Source organism: Apaloderma vittatum, unplaced genomic scaffold (genome assembly GCF_000703405.1).
Source record: "Apaloderma vittatum isolate BGI_N311 unplaced genomic scaffold, ASM70340v1 scaffold32533, whole genome shotgun sequence".
Taxonomy (NCBI): Eukaryota; Metazoa; Chordata; class Aves; order Trogoniformes; family Trogonidae; genus Apaloderma; species Apaloderma vittatum.
In genome coordinates, this window is record NW_009710440.1 from 683 (window position 1) to 20,613 (window position 19,931).

The window sequence follows — 19,931 nt, forward strand, 5'->3', positions numbered from 1 at the left end:
TAACATAAGCATTCACTTGTAGAAAAAGCAAATGGGCAACTGGATTAATGAGAATGACATGAGAGAGCAGCCTTACCAGAAGCTCTGCGTCTGTGTAGTGGGATGATATATCTGAAAGTATTTCCTAATTTCCAAGTAAAATATTATATTAAAATTTTCAAATATGGGTGCCAAAAACTAGCCCCTTACTGCCAGTACTTGGCCTTCTCCTGACACACTGCATTTTCCTGGAATTCCAAACTAGATCTGGTTTGCATATCTAAATACAGATCTTTTTTTTTTTTTTTTGGTCCTAGTGATTGCCAGAGATGTAAGTACTTATCTTGAATTGTTCCTATATGTTTATAGTGAAGGTATAAGTTACCAAATAAATAGAAGTAGTCTTAATCCAGTATTTTGTATATGCTTTGAGCATATTGCAAAGTGTATAGATGGATTTCTTTGACACAGAGTTTACCTGTAAGGAAACTACCTCTTAGAGTGTTCCAGTTGGGTAATTGCTGACTTCTCCCCTACCTTTTTGTCATAGTTACTTACTCTTTTTCTCTTTTTTCTTTTTTTTTTTTTTTTCTTTTTTCCTTCCAAATGCTGCTAACCTAGGGAGCCGTTAGTGAGGTAAGGCCTAAATCAGTATTTTTGAGGTTTGGTTTTGATACGTGTACTGGCCATGTGTTAGAATTTGTGTACAGAGTCCTCAGTGTTGCTTTTATGTCATATTCACGGCAGGGGGGTTGGACCTGAGTTGGGTTACAGAGATCCCTTCCAACCTCAGTGTCCAGTGATTCTGGAAATTCCAAACTCCTGATTTATTTCCAGCTCTGGAAGTAAAATAGCTTTTCCTCACTGATGGTGCTGATGCATTGTGGTAAAAAGTGTAGAAACCTGGTTTAAATTAAAAACTCTCAATATTTAGTCTGATAACAGGGTAAGAGGAGGGAGGGGATTGTGATTGCTGAATCAAATCTGCAACAGAGCAGGTAACCAAGGTGGATTGAGACATTTCTCTTGGCTTTCTTTTTTTTTTCCCCCAAGCCTTACCCCTATCAGTCAGACCTTTTTTGAAGGAGTTGACCTGAGCATTCTCAAGAGTTTGAAAGACTGAACCTTCAGCTAAATGTACACAAATTCCATGGTTGAATGAGCTGCTGAAATTTATGTGTGACTTAACTGGCAATACAATGTTGCCACTACAGCTGTGCTGCATTCCTTACACTGGCCACAAAACATGCATGGACAGATGAGCATTGCATCTGGTGCTGCAGTGAAACTCCCTAAAGTTACCCCAGAATACCAGTTGTTCATTAGTTAATAGCTGTGCATATTCTTTAAGACAGAACAGTAGTTTATTTAAGTACACTTCTTGTCTCTTTCCTACCATGCTGCCTCTTTGTTGCTCTGTATTTCATGTATCCTTCCATATTCCACCTTTTATGTTTCCCTGTCATTTTAAAGTAGTGGCTGTGCCTTACCCACTTCAATGGTACTGTCTTACTTCAATGTTAGTGCCTTTCATTCCTCCAAATTCTCTTCCTACTGAAAGGAAAAATTCATATTCCAGAAACCATATGCTACTTTGCTTTGTTTTGTTTTGTTTTTCCAAAGAATTTTTATTCTTTCAAGGCAAATTTTCAGTCAGCACAGAGAGCCATCAAAATCATATAAGTAATCTGGCTTGTGAAGGAAAAAATTATTTTTGTGGCTTTGGCGCTCCTCAGTCTTTTTCAAGGATATTACAAATTTAACAGTCGGTCCTTTTTGTCTAATCTTATTTTCAAACAGTGAGTTTTAAAGGACTTCTAGCACATATATACAGATAAAACTTCTCTAGTATTTTAGGGATATGCCACTGGTGAGTTTAATTCACAAGTTACTTCAGTTTGGGAGTACTGTTAGCAGTTGTTTCAGGATTCACCTACTTTTGCTTGATAATTATTTCAAAAGGTTGCTTATGTCTTGCTTTTGTCTTCTTTTTTTAAGGCATCTCGAGTGATGGTAGCGTCGCGTAACTATGGAGACTTTGCAAATGAAGCTACATTTGAAATTAAGGTAAAGCAGCTGAACACTTAATACTGGCATACTCTGTGATCTTGACATGATGGACTTGCCCCCTTGTCTTTTCAATTAGAAAAATACTGCTTGAATTTCCAGAACCAGACTCCTCAGTATCTGGCCTGATTTCTAAAAGGGGGCTGGAAGTACTGTGCTTGGCAGTGTGGAGTAATGTTATTTATTTATTAAGAGCACGAAGTTGTGATTCTTTGTGTCCGTAATACTGCAGTGCAAGTGTGAGAATGGAGTTACAAAGGAGCTAAAGAACCTTTTCTGTTCTGAGGGGAAGAGTATTAATGTTTCCTTAATGCTTTTAAAACAAATAGCTCATGTTTGCTGCCTACCCTTCTTTCCATTTCCCTTTTGTTTATGGAATTGTAGGTACTGTATCCTGCATGTGCAGTTGGGTCCATATGGATTTTGGAGTTAAAAATACAGTGTCCTTTTTAATGCTTGCCTTGGTGCTGCTTGAAAAGTGTGTGCTGTGTTCTGTCAGCCTTCCGCAGTGGCTAGATCTTAGGAAAATGCGATGCTTCCATTGGCTTTTTGTTCAGGAATTGATAAAACAAACAATGAAAGAAATGACTTAGTTTTTCTTTTACCGTTCCCTGTTTGTCGATGGCAGAAGATAGGGAAAATATATTTATATGAAAAGTCTTTTCTGGGTAGATGCAAGGTTTAACATTTGGTCCTGTATTGATTAGCTCAGTTGGTTAGAGAGTGGTGCTAATAACACCAGGGTCGCGGGTTTGATCCCCGTTGGGTCCCCATGTGTTGCCTGATCTGGTTGAAAGGCGTCCCTGCCCATGAGAGGGAGGTTGGATTACATGATCTCTAAGGTCCCTTCCAGCCTAGGCCATTCTGTGATTCTATGATTACAACAAGACTGTTTAGTTTTCTGTTGTTACGTGAACTCTGAAGAGCTGTCTTGGGAGTGGTGTGCATGTGTGTTATATCAAACCCTTCTGGGTGTCAGTGGATTTGCTCTGGAGAGACTTTGCTTTAGTATAAACGGTCATTAATCTGTATAGTAGTATACTGGCCATTTAATCAGCACTGACAGAGTGATTTGTTTGGTCTGTTCTGCTGAACTTGACTGATTTTATTTTTTTTAATTATTTTTATTTTCCGTGGGTACCTAAAACCAGCCTTCTGTGCAACTCTGTCGATAGAGTCTGTAGCTTGAGCAGGAAGTTATGCTCTATACATGGTGGTTTGACTGGGAGGGTGCCTGGTGCAGCAGTAGTTTCTTACTGCCTTTTAGAACTGTTTGCAGAAGAGATGAAGTCCAGTCTCAGGACCAGATCTTACAAACTGTTTCACAAAGGAAACTCTCTAACTTTCCTATCTCTTCACTGAGCCTCTGTGACTCCTACTACGTGTTAGTCATGCAACAATGATGGAAATGTGGTTTTTCCAGTATTTTGTGAGGACTGCTGGTAGGAACTATGTTCAGGAACTAATGACTTGTTCAACTTTGCAGAAATGTGACCTCCATCGCCTGGAAGAAGGCCCTGGTACCACAGCAGTGATGACTCGAGAGGAGGGGCTCCATTACTACAAGACAATGCAGACCATACGACGCATGGAGCTCAAGTCTGACCAGCTGTACAAGCAGAAGATTATTCGTGGCTTCTGCCACTTATATGATGGTCAGGTAAGATTTTTTTAATTCCAAGAGGTTTTATATTGTCTAACCTTACTTAATGTAGGGATTTGAATAGAGTGAAGAGTAAATCGAAAACTGAGTATCTGTGTATGATATCTGAAGTGGTAGCTGGATTCACAATTTAGTTCACTGTTTCTTCAAAAATAATGTCTTAGCGCACAAGGGAGCCCTTGAGATCTTGGGACAGCAACAGGAAGAGAGAGAAGGCAAGGTGCAGCTGAAGATCACCTGAATGTGAGGAATGAGCAACTGCAGTATCTTCAATTCAACACATTTGGAGGCTGTTGCAGCTCCCAGCCTGCTGTCCCTTGGCATTTAGGGCAGTACCTGTGCTCTTCCTGTCTCCTGCTGATGTTTAATGTAGGGGGAGATCATAGCTAGCCCTTGCTGCACTACGGACTGTGGAAGCCATGTGCTTTTCTTCATCACGAAGCTGACTTTTCCTTTCTAAACAGGAGGCTTGCTGTGTAGGCCTTGAAGCTGCCATAAAGCCTACAGACCATGTGATAACGGCTTACAGAGCTCATGGCTTTACCTATGCACGAGGAGTGCCTGTTCGGGAAATTCTCGCTGAATTGACAGGTTTGTGCTAAGTAAAATGAGGATTTGTACGCTGCTGTACTTGTGTCAGAATGTTTCATTCAAATTCAAAATTATGTTGATGCACAAAGTATATCGGGGCTTCAGAAGCAGTTGAGTGACATAAAGAAATTCATGGTAGGGTTGTGGGAAGAGAAGAGAGGATCAGCCTGCTGAACCTTTAGAGATCTGTGAACGGATGCCAGAAGTGAAAAATGAACAGAGGGGTTTGTATGAATCATTGGTATAATAAAGACTTGATCTGACAATTTGCATGCTGGAAACATGAATATAGGAAATAATGTTTTGGAGATAGAGAAGAAGTATGATTTTGTTTGCTAGGAATGCACGTGTGCATTAAGAATGCCTGTTTAATAACATACGCTAAAGCCCAGACTCTAGTGGACTTCCCAACTGTCACTGTATACTGGTAAGAGAAAGTAAATGAGGAGATTGTCATGACTGAAGCCCACTATTGGCCCTGAAACTACAAATATCAGTGGTGCTGTGGGTTTTTTCTTTATTTCTTTTCATCATCTTCTATAGAATTATGCTTGGTTTTAGCAGGTTTTTTTAACCGGAAAAGACCAGCCGTAGGGCAGAGACTGTTGTTCCAAGAAATGATGCTTGGGACAAGTTTTTAGAGAGGAGTCCTGCTGCCGCTGGTTCTTATAGACAAAGATCTAGACCAAAAATGCCAAACTGATGGACAGTCTGAGTTATGAGGACCAGGAAAAGAAAGAATTAAAAAGTTTTTGAAGGAGTGGGAAGCGGAGTCACACAAAATAAGACTTGAAGGTAAAGATTCTACAGGAAACAAACTATGGAAAATGACTTTTCAGGAGAATTGATGATTCCCTCAGAAATGGGTTTGTGTTCTAAGAGAAGTCGAAAGTATAGCAAAAAGTTACACTAGTCAGTCAGGAGTTCTTAAATATTTTCTAAAATACAAGGAGGGATTGTACAAGAAATGGAAGGAGATTACTGAAGTTAAATTGCACTCAAGAGAAGTAATTTTCTGATTAGACCTTTCTGGTTTTTTGCATTGGCCCTAGGTGATGAAATTCATAAAAGCTCACGTGAAACCAGTTCATAAGCATATGGGCCACTAAGATGATGAGGGGACTGGAATATCTCCTGTATGAGGAAAAGCTGAGAGAGCTGGGTCTGTTTAGCCTGGAGGAGGCTGAGGGGGGATCTCATCAATGCTTATAAATATCTAAAGGGTGGGTGTCAGGTGGATGGGGCCAGACTCTTCTCAGGGGTGTCTAGCGACAGGATAATGGGCAGTGGTCACAAACTGGAAAAGAGGAGGTTCAAGCTAAACATTTGGAACTACTTCTTTACTGTGAGGGTGACAGAGCCCTGGCACAGGCTGCCCAGAGAGGTTGTGGAGTCTCTGTCTCTGGAGACTTTCAAAACCTGCCTGGATGCAATTTTGTGTAACGTGCTCTAGGCAATCCTGCTTTAGCAGGGACGTTGAACTAGATGATCTCCAGAGGTCACTTCCAACCCCAAACATTCTGTGTGATTCTGTGATACAAAAGGTATGGGAAAGACCAATAGTAGAAATGATCTGAAGTAAGAAAAAGAAGTACAAATTCCAGAAAGAGATCCAGCATTCAGCTTTTGAAATGAACACCAAGGTTAAGGCCACAAAAAAACAACCAAACAAGATGTGCTTATTAGAAAAAAAAATACAAGCCTATGTGGCTAGTAACAAGACATTAGAAATAGAAATAGAAATAGAAATAGAGGGCCGTTGAAAAATTCTGTGTTCTCAGAGCAGCTCGTTCAAGTAGGGTTTGTTGTAATGCTCCACGGACTTCGTATCTTCAAACTGCAGCTTGAATAAAGCTGGGATAGGTGACTTTTTGAGGGTTATCCTGGGATGGGGAGCTGATAGTAGTTCTTTTTCTTTGATTTTTTTGGAGATTTTTTTAATGTCCTACCTGTAATTTTTACTTCTGGTTATCATCACAGGGAAGACAAGTGTGGATTATTGCAACTAATTTGGAACAGTGTTCATACGTATCTTTCAGAAGCCAAAAGTAATAAGGACTATGTAGCTCTTATTACAAATTAAATATATGAGAAATAAAGACCATGCTGACAACACTGTATTTATCAGAAAGGGCTTTTCTGTAGCAGGACACTGAAACTTCTTGGTTGGTTTTAAAATTTCTTAATCTCATTCTGTATTTCCTGAATTATGCTTTCATTGCCATTTGCTTTCTCCCCTTTCTCTTTTTTGTGTTGTGATACATTTAACTGTTAAGGACAGGCCACTGTGTCTTAACCCCACATCAATCTAACAACAGCAACATGATCTGAGTTACGACCTTTAGGAATTGAATTAAATGTTCCCATTAGCATAGTAATTTTCCTCCAAAAAAATAAATTGCTTGTTATTCGTGTTTCAGGTCGAAAAGGAGGATGTGTGAAGGGAAAAGGAGGATCAATGCATATGTATACCAAAAACTTCTATGGTGGCAATGGTATTGTTGGTGCTCAGGTATAAACACAACTTCTACTTTAAAGCACAAGTTGAATTTGACTCGTGTCCTGCGCCAGTGTTTCCTCTCAATTCTTGTGGCGAGAGGTTGTATGCAGATACCATTGCTCTGCGGCTATTAAATCTATTATATCTTTATTCTGGTTTGCTCACTGTGTTGTGAACTGTAGCAAAACCAAATCCAGTTGAGAATGTGGTCAAGGTTTATATGTTGGCTGCAGTACAGGTTGGAACAAACGGAATTGGGCTGGTAACAGCTTGTTAACAGTGTAAATGTCTCTTTACAGTTGACAGGCTGTCTATCTCCAACTCTTGTGAGTGCTGTTCTAAAATTTTGGTTTGTCCTGTGCTCTGATAGGTTCCTCTTGGAGCTGGGATTGCGCTGGCTTGTAAATACTTTGGCAAAAATGAAGTCTGTCTGACGTTATATGGGGACGGTGCAGCCAATCAGGTAAGTGAGCTTTGCCTGGTGCGTCTCTGGGGAGTGTGACTGGGCAATTGGTTTTCCTTCTGTGAACTGTGAGCTCTGCAGTACCTGCTGCCCGAATTTATGCCAAGATTTTGAGGGGCTTTCTGATGCAAGAGTGCTTTAATAAAGGACCCCGCTGTCCTACAGTCTGATGCATTTTCTCTTAGGCTTTTTGTTGTAATGTGCTGTTCACAGAGACAAACTTCATGCCAGTGGCCAGGTATCTTGCAACTTTTGGATGCTAGTACCTCTTACTTGTGTTGTCTTAGGCACTTGAGTAGGGGTGTGTTTCAGTGTAGTCTTCAGAGGGGTTATTCAGATGAGCAATTACACAGCTCATTGCTAGATGCCCTTTCTGTACCAGGAATGTAGCACGTGCTTGGATTTTTTTTTAATCATGTTTTGGACCTGTGTACGTCTGTCCTTCCTTGTCCCCATTTTTCTGCCCTTGTCACTGGAGTGGAGGGAAGGCTGTTCAGCTCCTTTCCTTCTGGAGTGCTCTAGATACTCAGGGAGTGGGGCTAATGGTTTGTTATGGGTCATGGGAGGAAGGGTTTCCAGTTACACTTGGCCTCTTTCTAGTTGCACAGAGCTCACCCAAGTGTGATACCCTGAAGCCTCAGCGCTGTAAGGAGAGCTGTGAATAGTAGCAGTGAAGATCACAGTGCTGCCTAATAGGGAGAAACATGTCACTTGTAACTTTTCTGAAGACAGAGAAGAGGACAGCAGCTCACAGAGCCACTTGTTATTGACATTCTGGCCAGTCTCTTGGTGTTATCGGCAGAGACATTAAGCCATTTATAAAACTGGTAGAGTGTACTCCTGGTGTAATTCCCCACTTTCAATACACAGGTGGAGATCTCGGGTCTTGTTTTTCCTTGTCTTTGACTGACTTAGAGTAGGAAAGCTGATACAGCCAGAGTGGTCAAACTTTACTCGTACTTTGCTGTAGCAGCACCCTGACAGATTAATTGTGAGGGGTTTTTTAGTAACTGTTGCTCACACACTTCAGTTAAGGTTGTGTGCTACACCGGTACTGACATAGGTTTAAAAATTAAGTTCTGTAAACTTTTAGTAGAGATGAAAGTTACCTTACATAGTGTAGCTTCTCTTTTATTCCAAAAAGCAGCAAGTGGCTGGTTTCAGATCAGTTTTAATACTAAAAACTTCTCTTGGCTAGACCTCCACAACTGAATGTTTTTCAGGACTTGAGGGCTGAGCTCCCCACCTAGATGTAACTGGTTCTTTTTCTTTCAGGGCCAGATATTTGAAACGTACAATATGGCCGCTTTATGGAAGTTGCCGTGTATTTTTATCTGTGAAAACAATCGCTACGGAATGGGAACATCGGTGGAAAGAGCTGCAGCCAGTACCGACTACTACAAAAGAGGAGACTTCATTCCAGGCCTCAGGGTGAGTACAGCCACAGCTTTCTTTTTTTGAGGGGGCTGGACTTGGGGAGGGGAATGTGTGTGCACACACATGCACATTACATACATACATATGTATGTTTTTTATAAATAAACCTATTTATAATTTTTTTAAATTGTAGAGAATTTGAACCAATTCCTATTGCGTTTGTGGAAGTGTTGAAATTGGAAGTTCAGGAGTGTGGCATTTTCTTTTCCTCAACTTGCATTTTCTGTTTATCAGGTGGACGGCATGGATATTCTCTGCGTTCGAGAAGCAGCAAAATTTGCAGCTGAGCACTGTAGATCTGGAAAAGTAAGTCTGCAGTCATCATTCCTTCTCCCTAGGTGAAATTCTCAGCCGGATTACTGCTGCATAAAAAATTCCTTATCTAGCCCATTTTCTTCAGTCACTGTTGAAACTTTGACCCTTATTTTCTTTTTTTCCCCACAGTATTGAAACTGAAAGCAAGTGGCTGGTTCTTTAATTTTGTTAGAATTTTTTAACATTCAACTGGTGTTATACTATACATTTAAAAACGTGTATATTTCCTGATACTGTCATCTTTTTCCCCATTTCTACCCCAGTTAACTTCTGTTGTGAAGGATTTTTTGACTTTCAGGCAGTTGTGTTCTTTGTGAAGAGATTAATTTGGGGAAGAATCATGGAAAGCAGGATCATTCTGTATATACTGCAAATGGAAGGGGAAACAAAAGTTTTGTGAGTCAGCGTTAGCACCTTTCACCCAAGTATGATATGCTGTATTTGAAGATTTTTAATATTTGGTGAAATAATGTGTGTGCTGGGAACATAAAACAGAGAAAAAATAATGTTCACACAGAAGAATAAGACTCTGTGAGTTACAACTTAGTGTGAAACAACAGGCAATCTGAAATAGTCTCAGTGATGGTGGAACGACATTGGAAGGGAAGAAATTGTTTAATGGTGCTCAGTAAGAACATGAGAATAAATTCTTACAGTAGCAACACAGGCGTTCATTTGAAAAGAGTTAAGTTTCATTTTATTTGTTATGATAATATTATGTAAATCAAGCTGAGAAAAAACAGGGAATTAATCATTCATCAGTGGTGCCACACACCTATAGCAAATACTTGCTGCTGTAACAACGAACTTGTCACTCTATTTGGTAACAATCTCAGTATTGTTTTTTCTTTTTAAGGGTCCTATTCTGATGGAGTTACAGACGTACCGTTACCATGGCCACAGCATGAGTGACCCTGGAATAAGGTAACGGGATATTCCTTCTTGGCATTCACTGGTACCAAAAAAGTGCTGGTGGTCAAAATTCTTGAACTCTTGTATTGAATGTTTAAATCCATTGCAGAGTGCATATAAAGTGATGATGAAATTGCTGTGATCAGTCAGATCACTCATTTCGTGAATAATCGTGGCCGTGTAACACAATTTGTTTTACTTGTAGTATCAGGAGATTTAGTTTTAAAACAAGCACAAAGTCAGTTAAACTTCTGTACTTTCTATTAACGAATTCTGCTTTCAGTGTGACTTTATGGTGTGCTTAAGGACACCGCTGACGACGTTCATGTCTTTGCTTGTCTTGCTCCTAGCTATCGTACTAGAGAAGAAATTCAAGAAGTGAGAAGCAAAAGTGATCCCATTACTTTGCTGAAGGACAGAATGGTCAACAATAATCTTGCAAGCATTGAAGAATTAAAGGTACGGCTTTTTTGTAGCTATTGAAAGAAGTTTCTGAGCATTCACGTGCTAATGATCTCTGAAGAGCACAACCTAGGGCAGCACGCATCACTTGTTCTCTGAGGGTCTTTAAAGTTTATTTTAAGGTCGCTTTTACTGGTGATGACATTTTGTTGCAAGCCAACTGACAAAAGTTGCACTCTGCTGGAAAGGTGTTTTGCTTTTGGGCGAGGTTAACTCAGCGGAGTGTCCGTGTGTGTTAAATACAGCTCCTATGATATACTAACATGTAGAAATCAAAATTACCCAGGCTTTTGTGACTCCCTAGGAAGGAGTTAAGTCACTGAAAGGGAAATTATCAATAGTGAAAAATCCTAGTGAAGATTCCAGGAACCCTCTAAGCAAATTTTATAAATGCCTTCATCAGCTCTGCTTTAAAAAAAATTGACACTGACGCTCTTGGTGTTTCGCAGAACTGGAATTGAAAATGTAGAGGCTTAGAGGGGTTGTGTTCCTCTGGCAGTAAGTTACTGGTACAATCCAAGAGAGACAAATGCTGCAGTTTAGTAGAGAGGGAGTTTTCACAGGTTTTTGATTTATGTTTTTAGACAGTGTTGTCAATGAAGTATTCTGACCAATACTTAATCATATGATTGTGTTTAAATTGAAAATTAGGAAGGTTTTTCTTATCTGTCTTCTAATGACCACCTGGGTTTTGTTTTAGGAGATTGATGTGGCAGTACGGAAGGAGATTGAGGAAGCTGCTCAGTTTGCTACCACTGACCCAGAGCCACCACTGGAAGAACTGGGTAACCACATCTACTTCAATGAGCCACCCTTTGAAGTGCGTGGCCCAAACCAGTGGATAAGGTACAAGTCTGTCAGCTAAAGGCCTTGTTGTTGGTGTAACTTATTCGTAAGAGTAAGTGAATGCTGTTACAGGAACTATAATGACTCAAAACCGACCCTTAAGCTTATTTAAAAGCTCTTTCAAAACAGGAAATGCACAGGGAAAATCCACCTCTGTAGGCATTTTCTTAAATGTGCTGAATGTTGTTTCAGAAAGAGAGCTAAATTATGAGAAAGCAGTGGTTTATTTAAATGGCTATATATTTGCTTTACTGACTTTTCTTTGGATTGCTGTATGTGTTATATACAGTGTAAAAAAAAAAAAATTAAAAAATAAACTTCCAACAACGTTTATCTGATGGTCCATTTGCTTTGTTTCCTGATGACCCACCAAAAAAGCCCCTTAAATGCTATGTCTTTGCTGCAGAAAAGTTACTAAATGAAAACATCACAGCAGGCTTTTCTTAGTAGTTCGGTGAGAGCAGCTTTAATACAAAAAGCTATATACATTTCACTTGTGGTACCTATTGTGCTGAAAAGGTGGGGTTTTTTCCTCAGCTGATGCTTTGTATTACATTGATAGGCATTTGGCTTCTCCATTACTCTGCCATAAATATTTTAAGTACATTGATACTGACTTAAAAGCTGTTGCTATTCACTGTGTATTACAACAGTGGTCAGACGAGCTACATAGTTGTGCAAAACCTGCAAGGCTGTTGTACATACACATATATATACATCTACTAATTCAAGTGCTAGGAATGTATCTCTCATTTGCTTATTTCCATTTCACGTTCTCCTTCCGAAGCATTAACCTTCGGCACTGAGGTCTTGCTTACCAGATGTTTGACGGTGGTTTAATATTGCATTCCAAATTCTGCAGACAAGACCCCCCCTGTATGAAGAAGAATGGAGAAGAGCAGTTAGGGGAAAACTCCCTCAATCTTCATTACTTCGTTACTTTTAATTCTTGCTCCCTCTAGAAATCCCAAGGATCTGCTGGTTACACAGAAAACACCACACTTCATTGTTATAGCTAAAAAAACTTCTTCCAGATCAGCCAGGGGTTAACAGAATGATGAAAGGACTTGAGTCATGGGCAGAAAAACATAGGTTCTTTATGCCTATTTTGCATATGATTACATCAGCGTGAAGTGTGCAGAAATAGCTCCCAACCTTCATAAATGCCAAAATGTAGATGGCTTGAAGCCCCCTCAGAGTGGTGGTTACGCTGCATCAGTTAAGATATGAAAAACTTTAACAGAAAGTCAGAGATGAAATTCACAGCAGTTGCCAGTGAGCTAAAACTGATGGATTTGAATAACCTAATGGCTAAAAATAGGAGTTTTTTTACAAACTGCTTTAATTAAGCTCTTAACAATGAACCAAGAAGTACTTTCTTACCGCAGCTGGAGATACCTCAGATCATCTTTAGTGATATCATTAAGGACAGCACTTAGTGTATAATCTTCTTCAGCAAACTAAAAGGCAAATTTATTCCTAAGTTAATACTCTGTCTTTGAATTCACATTGCTAATTATCGACTACAATGACCTTTTTTTTTAAAAATTGATTTTTATTTTTTTTTTACCCTCTTAATGGCATCCAAGTCTGCTCCTTGTTGTTTCAGCCAGCTGATGAGCTCAGGGTCTGCATTCCCTCTAAAAGTTGCTGCAGACCATTGGGAGTCTTTTAAGAGAAAACAAACATGTAAGTTAATACACCTCAAAACTAGGACTAAAGTGGCGGTTTTCAGACTACCGAAGCTTAAAACTACACGGTCTTGTCCTTCAAACCTGTGATCCAATACATTTGCACGCAACTGTCAAAGCATGCAGTACGTCCTCATACCTTTGGGTTTAAGTTTTAATCGAAGCAAGTGTAAGTCCTGAGTTTTTTGCTCCAAAGATTGTCGCAAGAGGGTCTGATACTCTTTCTCCTTCTGAACGAGGTTTTCTAAAAGCCTGTTAACATACAAGAGAGGTGAAACACAACCACACGGAGAATAAGTCTAGTTGAAAAAAAAAATATATAATTTTTAATGACTACAAAAGGACAGAGACACTCCAGAGATGCTATCTCGAGAAACACTTTATGGCTTTTACAGATTTCAGTTTGGTTGTCTTGAGACTTAGCTTAGTGGTGGCAGTTCAAGGCTTTAATCTCTGCAGAATTTAGCATAAATAGCTTGTGAATTCTTTTTCTATTGTTTTGCAGCCTCCCTGGGGCAGAGTTGCTGCCTTTCTACTGTAAATGACTGCCGACTGGTACAACACTGATGTTTTACTGGGGACTTTCTGATTGCAGCTTTACATCACATCCATAAAAACAGAACCTTCCAGCTGTTAACATGCTGGCAGCAGTATACAAATGTAACCCATGAGAAGGAGGACAGGGGCTATGCTGAGCTCTGCTTGTGCTAATTAGTGGGGAGCCTGTCCCATGGGCCAGCAGAGAGCTGCTCTGGCCTTTCCTTGCAGGAACAGCTTTGAGGGCGTTGTCGCTGGGTCAGGTGGCACCAGGGAGCCAAGGAAGAAGGAAGGAAACCAGCACAGGTGCACAAGCCTAGTTACTTAACAGTCAAAATCCAACATGATATTTTGCAATTAAAAACTTAATTACACAGAAATAAAAGTTGTGCTGAAGGCCGTTCAGCCATCATACCAGTGCTGTCAGCGTATTCGGAATGCATTTGTGCTCATGGAAGGTTGGCTGTACCACCTGGCAATTGCAGTAGGTGAGCAGTATTTATGGTACGTACATACATGTCACTGTAGAAAGCAAGCCAGAACTTTTCAAGAGGCTTTCTGAAAATAACTCCATGCCCTCTAACAGGAAGGTTACCTTAAGGTCTCTTGTTTAAGTCTGTCCAACTCCAGGCTGAGCTGCTGCTGAGACTCATGTGACACCACAGAACTAAGGGTGCCGACTCCTGAAGTGACAGCAGGATCCTGAGCCTCATTTTGGTTAGCAGGCTGGAAACTGTCCTCCACGTCGTCACCCTCCTTGTCTCCACCATCAGCTTCTGATGCTGGCTCAAAGTGAGCTCGAAGCTCTGGTAAAGGAAGCAATGTAAGAATAAGAAATTTTTCTTCACATATCTGTCTTCAGAGGCATTGTGGTTTGTTCTTATGCATGTGGGGAAGCTTTAGGTGAGGAATCAGAATGTGTTGGGCTGGAAGGGACCTTTAAAGGTCATCTAGTCTAGGAAGTGGACTGTTTGCATGATGTGCTTTACTGTGGTACTGATCAGGGGAGAGGCAAAGCCTTGCGTGAGCTGGACCACAGATTCTCTGGCATCAGCTCTCAAGTAAGTGTGAGTGGCACTGTAATAGCTCAACTGCAGCACACCAGTAGAGGCAGGTAGCTGTAGAATACAGCTGTGAAAGGGACAAATGCATTTGTGATGAAATGAATAATAACAAGACAGTTAATAAATGTATTGAGAAATCCTTGAAAGGTTGCTTAAAGAAAAAAAAAAAAGTTGTTTTTCCCTAATGCCTTTGACAAAAGTTTACAAAGCCACCTCTTTTCCAGGTAGCATTTCTAATCCCAGTTCTCTCAGAACTTGCTGCAGGTGGCCATCCTTCTCAATGAAGAATAGCTGCCCTTTTTCTCCTGCAAAGTCCCAAAAAAAAAATTTAAAAAATATAGCCAATTTGGCTTGAAAGCGAAAGCAACTTTGGACTGAAAGGGCTCACCATCACTAAGTGCTCTCAGAACATTCTCATACTGGAAGGGTGCTCAGCACTTCAAAGAGTTACAAAATTAGTTGAAGATTTCCAGCTTTGAATTATTCCTAGACAGGTCTTAGTCATTTATCCTCCTCCTTCTCGGTGGTGGTGATTTTTCCTACAATCCATCTGTAGGCCAGAATCACACTCCTCTTCATATTTAATGCACTCCCTTCTCTGCATCTGTTCTACATCTCAGTAATAATTTCTCAGAACACATAACCAGACCTGTGCAGTGTTACCCACCCCCTATGTCATTAAAATGTTGTACAGAGTCAGTTTCTTTCTTACAAGAGATGCTTGGACTGAATTTAATTTGCCTTTATTTGTCCTGTTGGACCACACTGGTGGTGCAGAACCACTGGTTATCTCTTCATTTTGTGCTTTTGTACTCTAAGTACAGCATTAATCCTCCAGATCAACGCTTCTTTCTGTACAACATTCTGATCCTGTGCCTTTGATGTGGTGGCACATAGGATGCAGTTAATGGCATGCTGACAGACTGAACAACTAAACCGTTGCAATTGCTATAACTCTTTGATATGCAAACAGCTCTTTTAAAAAAAAAAATACTGTTTTCAGCTGCTTTGATTTACCTGGAATAAGAATAGTGACTGCTGCTTGGACTGCACGGCGAATTATATTATCCATTGCAAACATCCAGTGAGGCCTTATTAAATGATTTCTTAATACTTTGTTCACCTATAAATAAATAAGCAAGTAGAAGTAGCCGCAAACAACATTTGCTTGTGCCTAGGAAAGAGAACCTTGTTCTTCAGTAGATGAAGTTTTATACTCTAACAACTGCATGAGTCAGTAAAACACTCCCACCTTTGGAAGTCTACACAGAAGATTTGACAGTTTTAGGCCAGAGCTCTCAAACTGTACCCAGATTGTGACATTCGAGCCCCTCTTACAGTACAAGGAGAGGTAGAAAAGGAAATAAATGTAGGATCCAGAACGAACACCAGAGCTTGTGGTCAGCGCACGAGCAGCACCCTTGGCTTCAAGACCTACCTTGGAAAGCCCACTTGAAGCTCACTGAGGCTCCAACACATCAGGGCTCTGCGTCCAGCCCCGTGTGCCCCTCTGAACAGGTCACAGGTCGTCCAGTGCCTGGACCTACACCCCACCTTCCTCCTAGAGGAAGGGAACCATCAGCATTGGTGATCCACAAGAAAAGAATCAGGCAAAACCTGACCTTGAAACCTTTAGTCTTTTCTTAGTCTTCCATATGATCAGTTACCAGGGCTTTGTCTTCCCCATACTGCCCACATCCTCCCACGCTCCCCAGCAAGCACAGGAGCTTCTGAGGAACTGGGGCAGAAAATGGCTGTTCAGCATGAGCAGTGTAACAAGGAAGAGGAGAGAGGAAGAATGAAGCTGTCCAGGAAGAATTCCTCTACCCCTGCATCAGGCAAAAGGACTTACCGCATCCTGAAATCCAAACAGCACCAGATGAATCTGATTAATGGAAGTGCTGTCAAAGTCCAAATCCATTTTCAGCTTGGATATGGTAGAAGCCATCACTCTCTGCTCTGGAGAGTGTATGAAGTCCCTTAAAATGCCAATAATTTGCTTGATGTGGGTTACTGAAAGCTGCAGTTCTTCAGAACTCTGAAGAAAAGATAATGTACATTAAGTAAAATCCAGAGACAGTAAACATCCAATTAGTAGCATTAGTAATTTTAAGGTTACAATGTATAGCTTCACCCATGTATAATTGGCACCGATGTACAGAGATCACAGAACTTTTGTTTCTGCAAAGTTTTTATTTTCTACCTCTTTCTAACTATTTTTTGATAGTAATTTCTATTTTCCAAAAAAAAAAAATGCTACTGCTACTGTGGCTGTCATAAAGGGAAGGGGGTCCAGGTAATAGCTATGTATCTACTGCAGAGGGCAGCTCTTCTCCATGAAAACAGGAGTGAGTCCATAAGAGACTCAAATTTTCTAGATGCTGTCCTTTCAATAAGCTGAATCTGGACTTTCATCTAATTATGCAGACATTTGATTTCCTTTGGCTAAAAATATATATGCATTTATGGTAAGTCAGAAAAAGGTCTGAGGTTACACAGTGATAAGACTGAAGTGTTCCTTTTATGATCTACAGTCCATAGCCCCCACACTTAAAGCTGTCCAAGTACCTGTAAAGAACAGCAACCTGTGTAATTAAAAGGTAAAGGGAGAAGTCTTACAGAAATTATGGAAATGAGATGATTACAGCAGTGCTGCAGAACAGCTGGAGACTGAGGTGGGACGTGCTGTTACTAAATAATCCTTCTTTATCCTGGAAAATATTTACAGCCCTGGTTATTTCTGACTAAGATCTCACATATGAATTTTAGTCTTCTGTAAGGCTATAAGCTATTCTGCAGTTTAAGGTCAGAGCAAAAAACTACCCCAAGTGCCTGAGTCTGTGGGTCTTTCAGGCCTGTAAAGCTCTACAGGAGCTCTGGGGTGAGCTGATGTGCACCGTAAGGCAGTTTTTGGGGAAAGTGAGCCGTGGGGGAGAAGCAAAACCCTGGGTTGTGTGGAGCTGGCTGTCCATGCCGGGCTGGGCTGGAGCTGCCCCAGGAGCAGCCGTGCTGCAAGTGCCTTCACTCCAAGACCAACTGCTGGCCGGGGCTATCACAGCGAGAGTCAGCAGGATCCTCTGTGTGTACGTGCAGCCCAGGTGAAAAACCATAGCTTTGGTAAGAAAAGATCATGTCGGTGGCACATTAGAAGCACACACGAAGAATAAAAGGTAAAGCAATCAACTGTTACTGGTGTGTGGCATTGCTTGGCTACAAGTTAACTAAACATAAGATTTTTCTTGGTCCTCTTTACAGTTACTAAACTTTCCCACTCAACCCTTTCCTGTATGGGAATCTACTCCAACTTTTTCGAGATGCACGTACTGTGTTCTTGGCACCTAGTTTATGTATGTTTTGAATTCAAAGTCATTAACCAGTTCTTTGTCCTTAAAGCAAATCATACCCATTACTACCTGGTGTTCCATTTCCAGGTCTTTAAAACCCCAAACAAAATACGTAACTCCCAAACCACCAAACTCTGATCCCAAATCCCACATCAAATGCCCCAAGCCTCTCCCTCCGAAAAACCCAAGAGCCCAAGCAGCAGGCTAAATATCATGTTTGCTATCCGTTCAGGCAACAGCAAACAGCTCACACAGTTACAGGTCTCGGAGGTTAAAGATATTCAGAAGGAAAAAAATCCAAGCAATTCTATCAGTTTTCAGAAAAGGAATAATATTACCTGGCTTGTCATTTTCCTTTTGACATGGGAAAATGAAAACTGAAGTGAAATTACCTGTGCAATACAGTCCTGCAAATTGGAAGCAACTTCATTCTGTTCTTCCTTAAGGATTTTGTATAGGATTGCTCGGCGTTCACTGTCCTTCTGCAGCAGAAACAGACCTGAATCCTTGTCCTCAATGGAAGGAGAGGCACTTCTGTCCTCCGAGGCCGAGCCCTCATCAGGCACACTGCGTCAGCAACCGGGCCATACGCACAAGAGAGACCTCAGCGTTAGTGAAACGGCAGCACTGTCAGAAGTGAGTAGGGATACTTCAGAGGTTAAAAAGCGAGTTACACCATAGCAGCGGATTGATCAGATTGTTAAACAGTAATTCTGAGACAGAAAATGGCTCAGATCCTCATCTGGTGTGAACTTCACTGAAGTCAAAAGCATGAGGCTGATTTTGCCCTACTGAGAAGGTGGCACTTGAACATCTCTTCTATGAAGAGAGACTGAGAGAACTGGGGCTTGTTTAGCCTTGAAAGGAGACTGCTAAGAGGGGGTCTTTTTAGCCTATATAAATATCTGAAGGGTGGGTGTCAAGGGGAAGGGGACAATCTCTTCTCAGTGCTGCCCAGTAATAGAACAAGAAATAATGGGTTTAAGTTAGAACATAGGAAGTTCCACCTCAACATGAAGAGAAACTTCTTTACTGTGAGGGTGACGGAGCCCTGGCACAGGCTGCCCAGAGAGGTTGTGGAGTCTCCTTCTCTGGAGACTTTCAAAATCGACCTGGACGCGTTCCTGTGTCACTGCCCTAGGGGATCCTGCTCTGGCAGGGAGGTTGGACCAGATGATCTTTAGAGGTCCCTTCCAACCTCGATCATTCTATGATTCTATGATTAATGTCACCCAGCGTTGGTTCAGTGTTGGGGAGAAAAGCTGAATAGTCTGGACTTAGATAGCTGTTCATTTTTCTGGCCCCATACTGTAATATACTCATTTTGGAAGCACCGCTTTGTGCTCTCTGATCAGCAGAACTATCTTTCTACTCCCCCTTTCCCACATCTTTTTCGTGAGTTGAATCCATAACTATTCAGTCAATAAGATGACTGACATTTATTCTCTGGGAAGGGGAAAGTATATAAATATGTGTAAACCTTGAGGAGATCAAATAGTTTTTTATTAAATACGGACAATATTTAAATTAACTGGTAACTTGCCTATGCAACTTGCTGTTTTAACACACCTGCTTATCTAGTCGTTAGCTGAAAAAATTGCCCTCAGATAAAATATAGTGTGAATTAAATCCACATAACCCCTCATGGGTGTCAAGCGAAAAGCAAATACTTTACCTTAGTAAATGGGCAATGGGATGCTTTGTCTGAATCTCTGAAATGGATCTCTTTGGCCTTTCGAAAAACATGTCATGTTGTACATCAGAGTCTGGTGAAACAGAGCCATGCTCACTGCTGCTACTGCCAGCTTGCTCTCCGTGGATGGGCAGTGGGAGGGATGCATTACGATTGCAGTCTAGGAACAAATATTGTAAAATATGTAACCAAACTAAGCAGGAAAGGGCAATGTGCTTAAACAAGCTGTGATCATCTCCAGTGGTATCAAGGCCTCCTTTTGCAAAGTGGGTAAGGGAGAGAGGTAACCTTGTTGATAGAAAGCAGCAATACAACTCAAAAGCATTATATGCATAAGCAACAAAAGGTGTGAACAAGCTAACTGCTG

At 40.9% G+C, this 19,931-nt stretch overlaps 2 protein-coding genes across 2 annotated transcripts in view; one reads left to right on the forward strand and one right to left on the reverse strand.

Annotated features, from left to right (window-relative positions):
- Positions 1–606: 606 nt before the first annotated feature.
- On the forward strand, positions 607–11,568 carry PDHA1 (pyruvate dehydrogenase (lipoamide) alpha 1). Its single transcript, XM_009867296.1, has 11 exons — positions 607–615; positions 1,978–2,046; positions 3,533–3,706; positions 4,174–4,300; positions 6,721–6,812; positions 7,171–7,263; positions 8,539–8,694; positions 8,935–9,006; positions 9,872–9,939; positions 10,278–10,386; positions 11,090–11,568. The coding sequence occupies exons 2-11, from the start codon at positions 1,990–1,992 to the stop codon at positions 11,252–11,254; spliced, it is 1,113 nt and encodes a 370-aa protein (XP_009865598.1). The 5' UTR covers positions 607–615; positions 1,978–1,989; the 3' UTR covers positions 11,255–11,568.
- A 456-nt stretch (positions 11,569–12,024) lies between these two features.
- Positions 12,025–19,931, reverse strand: part of MAP3K15 (mitogen-activated protein kinase kinase kinase 15) — a 57,930-nt gene continuing 50,023 nt past the window's right edge. The window contains exons 21-29 of the mRNA XM_009867297.1: positions 19,547–19,724; positions 18,264–18,438; positions 16,380–16,565; positions 15,545–15,650; positions 14,059–14,269; positions 13,066–13,178; positions 12,806–12,903; positions 12,619–12,695; positions 12,025–12,109 (exon numbers count right to left, since the gene is read on the reverse strand). Coding sequence (XP_009865599.1) covers positions 12,025–12,109; positions 12,619–12,695; positions 12,806–12,903; positions 13,066–13,178; positions 14,059–14,269; positions 15,545–15,650; positions 16,380–16,565; positions 18,264–18,438; positions 19,547–19,724 — 1,229 coding nt within the window. The remainder of the gene's footprint in view (positions 12,110–12,618; positions 12,696–12,805; positions 12,904–13,065; positions 13,179–14,058; positions 14,270–15,544; positions 15,651–16,379; positions 16,566–18,263; positions 18,439–19,546; positions 19,725–19,931) is intronic.

Excerpts from the sequence above, each read along its gene's own strand:
- PDHA1 (XM_009867296.1), top strand. The coding sequence starts at position 1,990 with ATGGTAGCGTCGCGTAACTATGGAGACTTTGCAAATGAAGCTACATTT. Across the intron at positions 3,707-4,173 it reads GCCACTTATATGATGGTCAG|GAGGCTTGCTGTGTAGGCCT; the intron begins GTAAGATTTTTT and ends CTTTCTAAACAG. Across the intron at positions 9,007-9,871 it reads AGCACTGTAGATCTGGAAAA|GGTCCTATTCTGATGGAGTT; the intron begins GTAAGTCTGCAG and ends TTTCTTTTTAAG.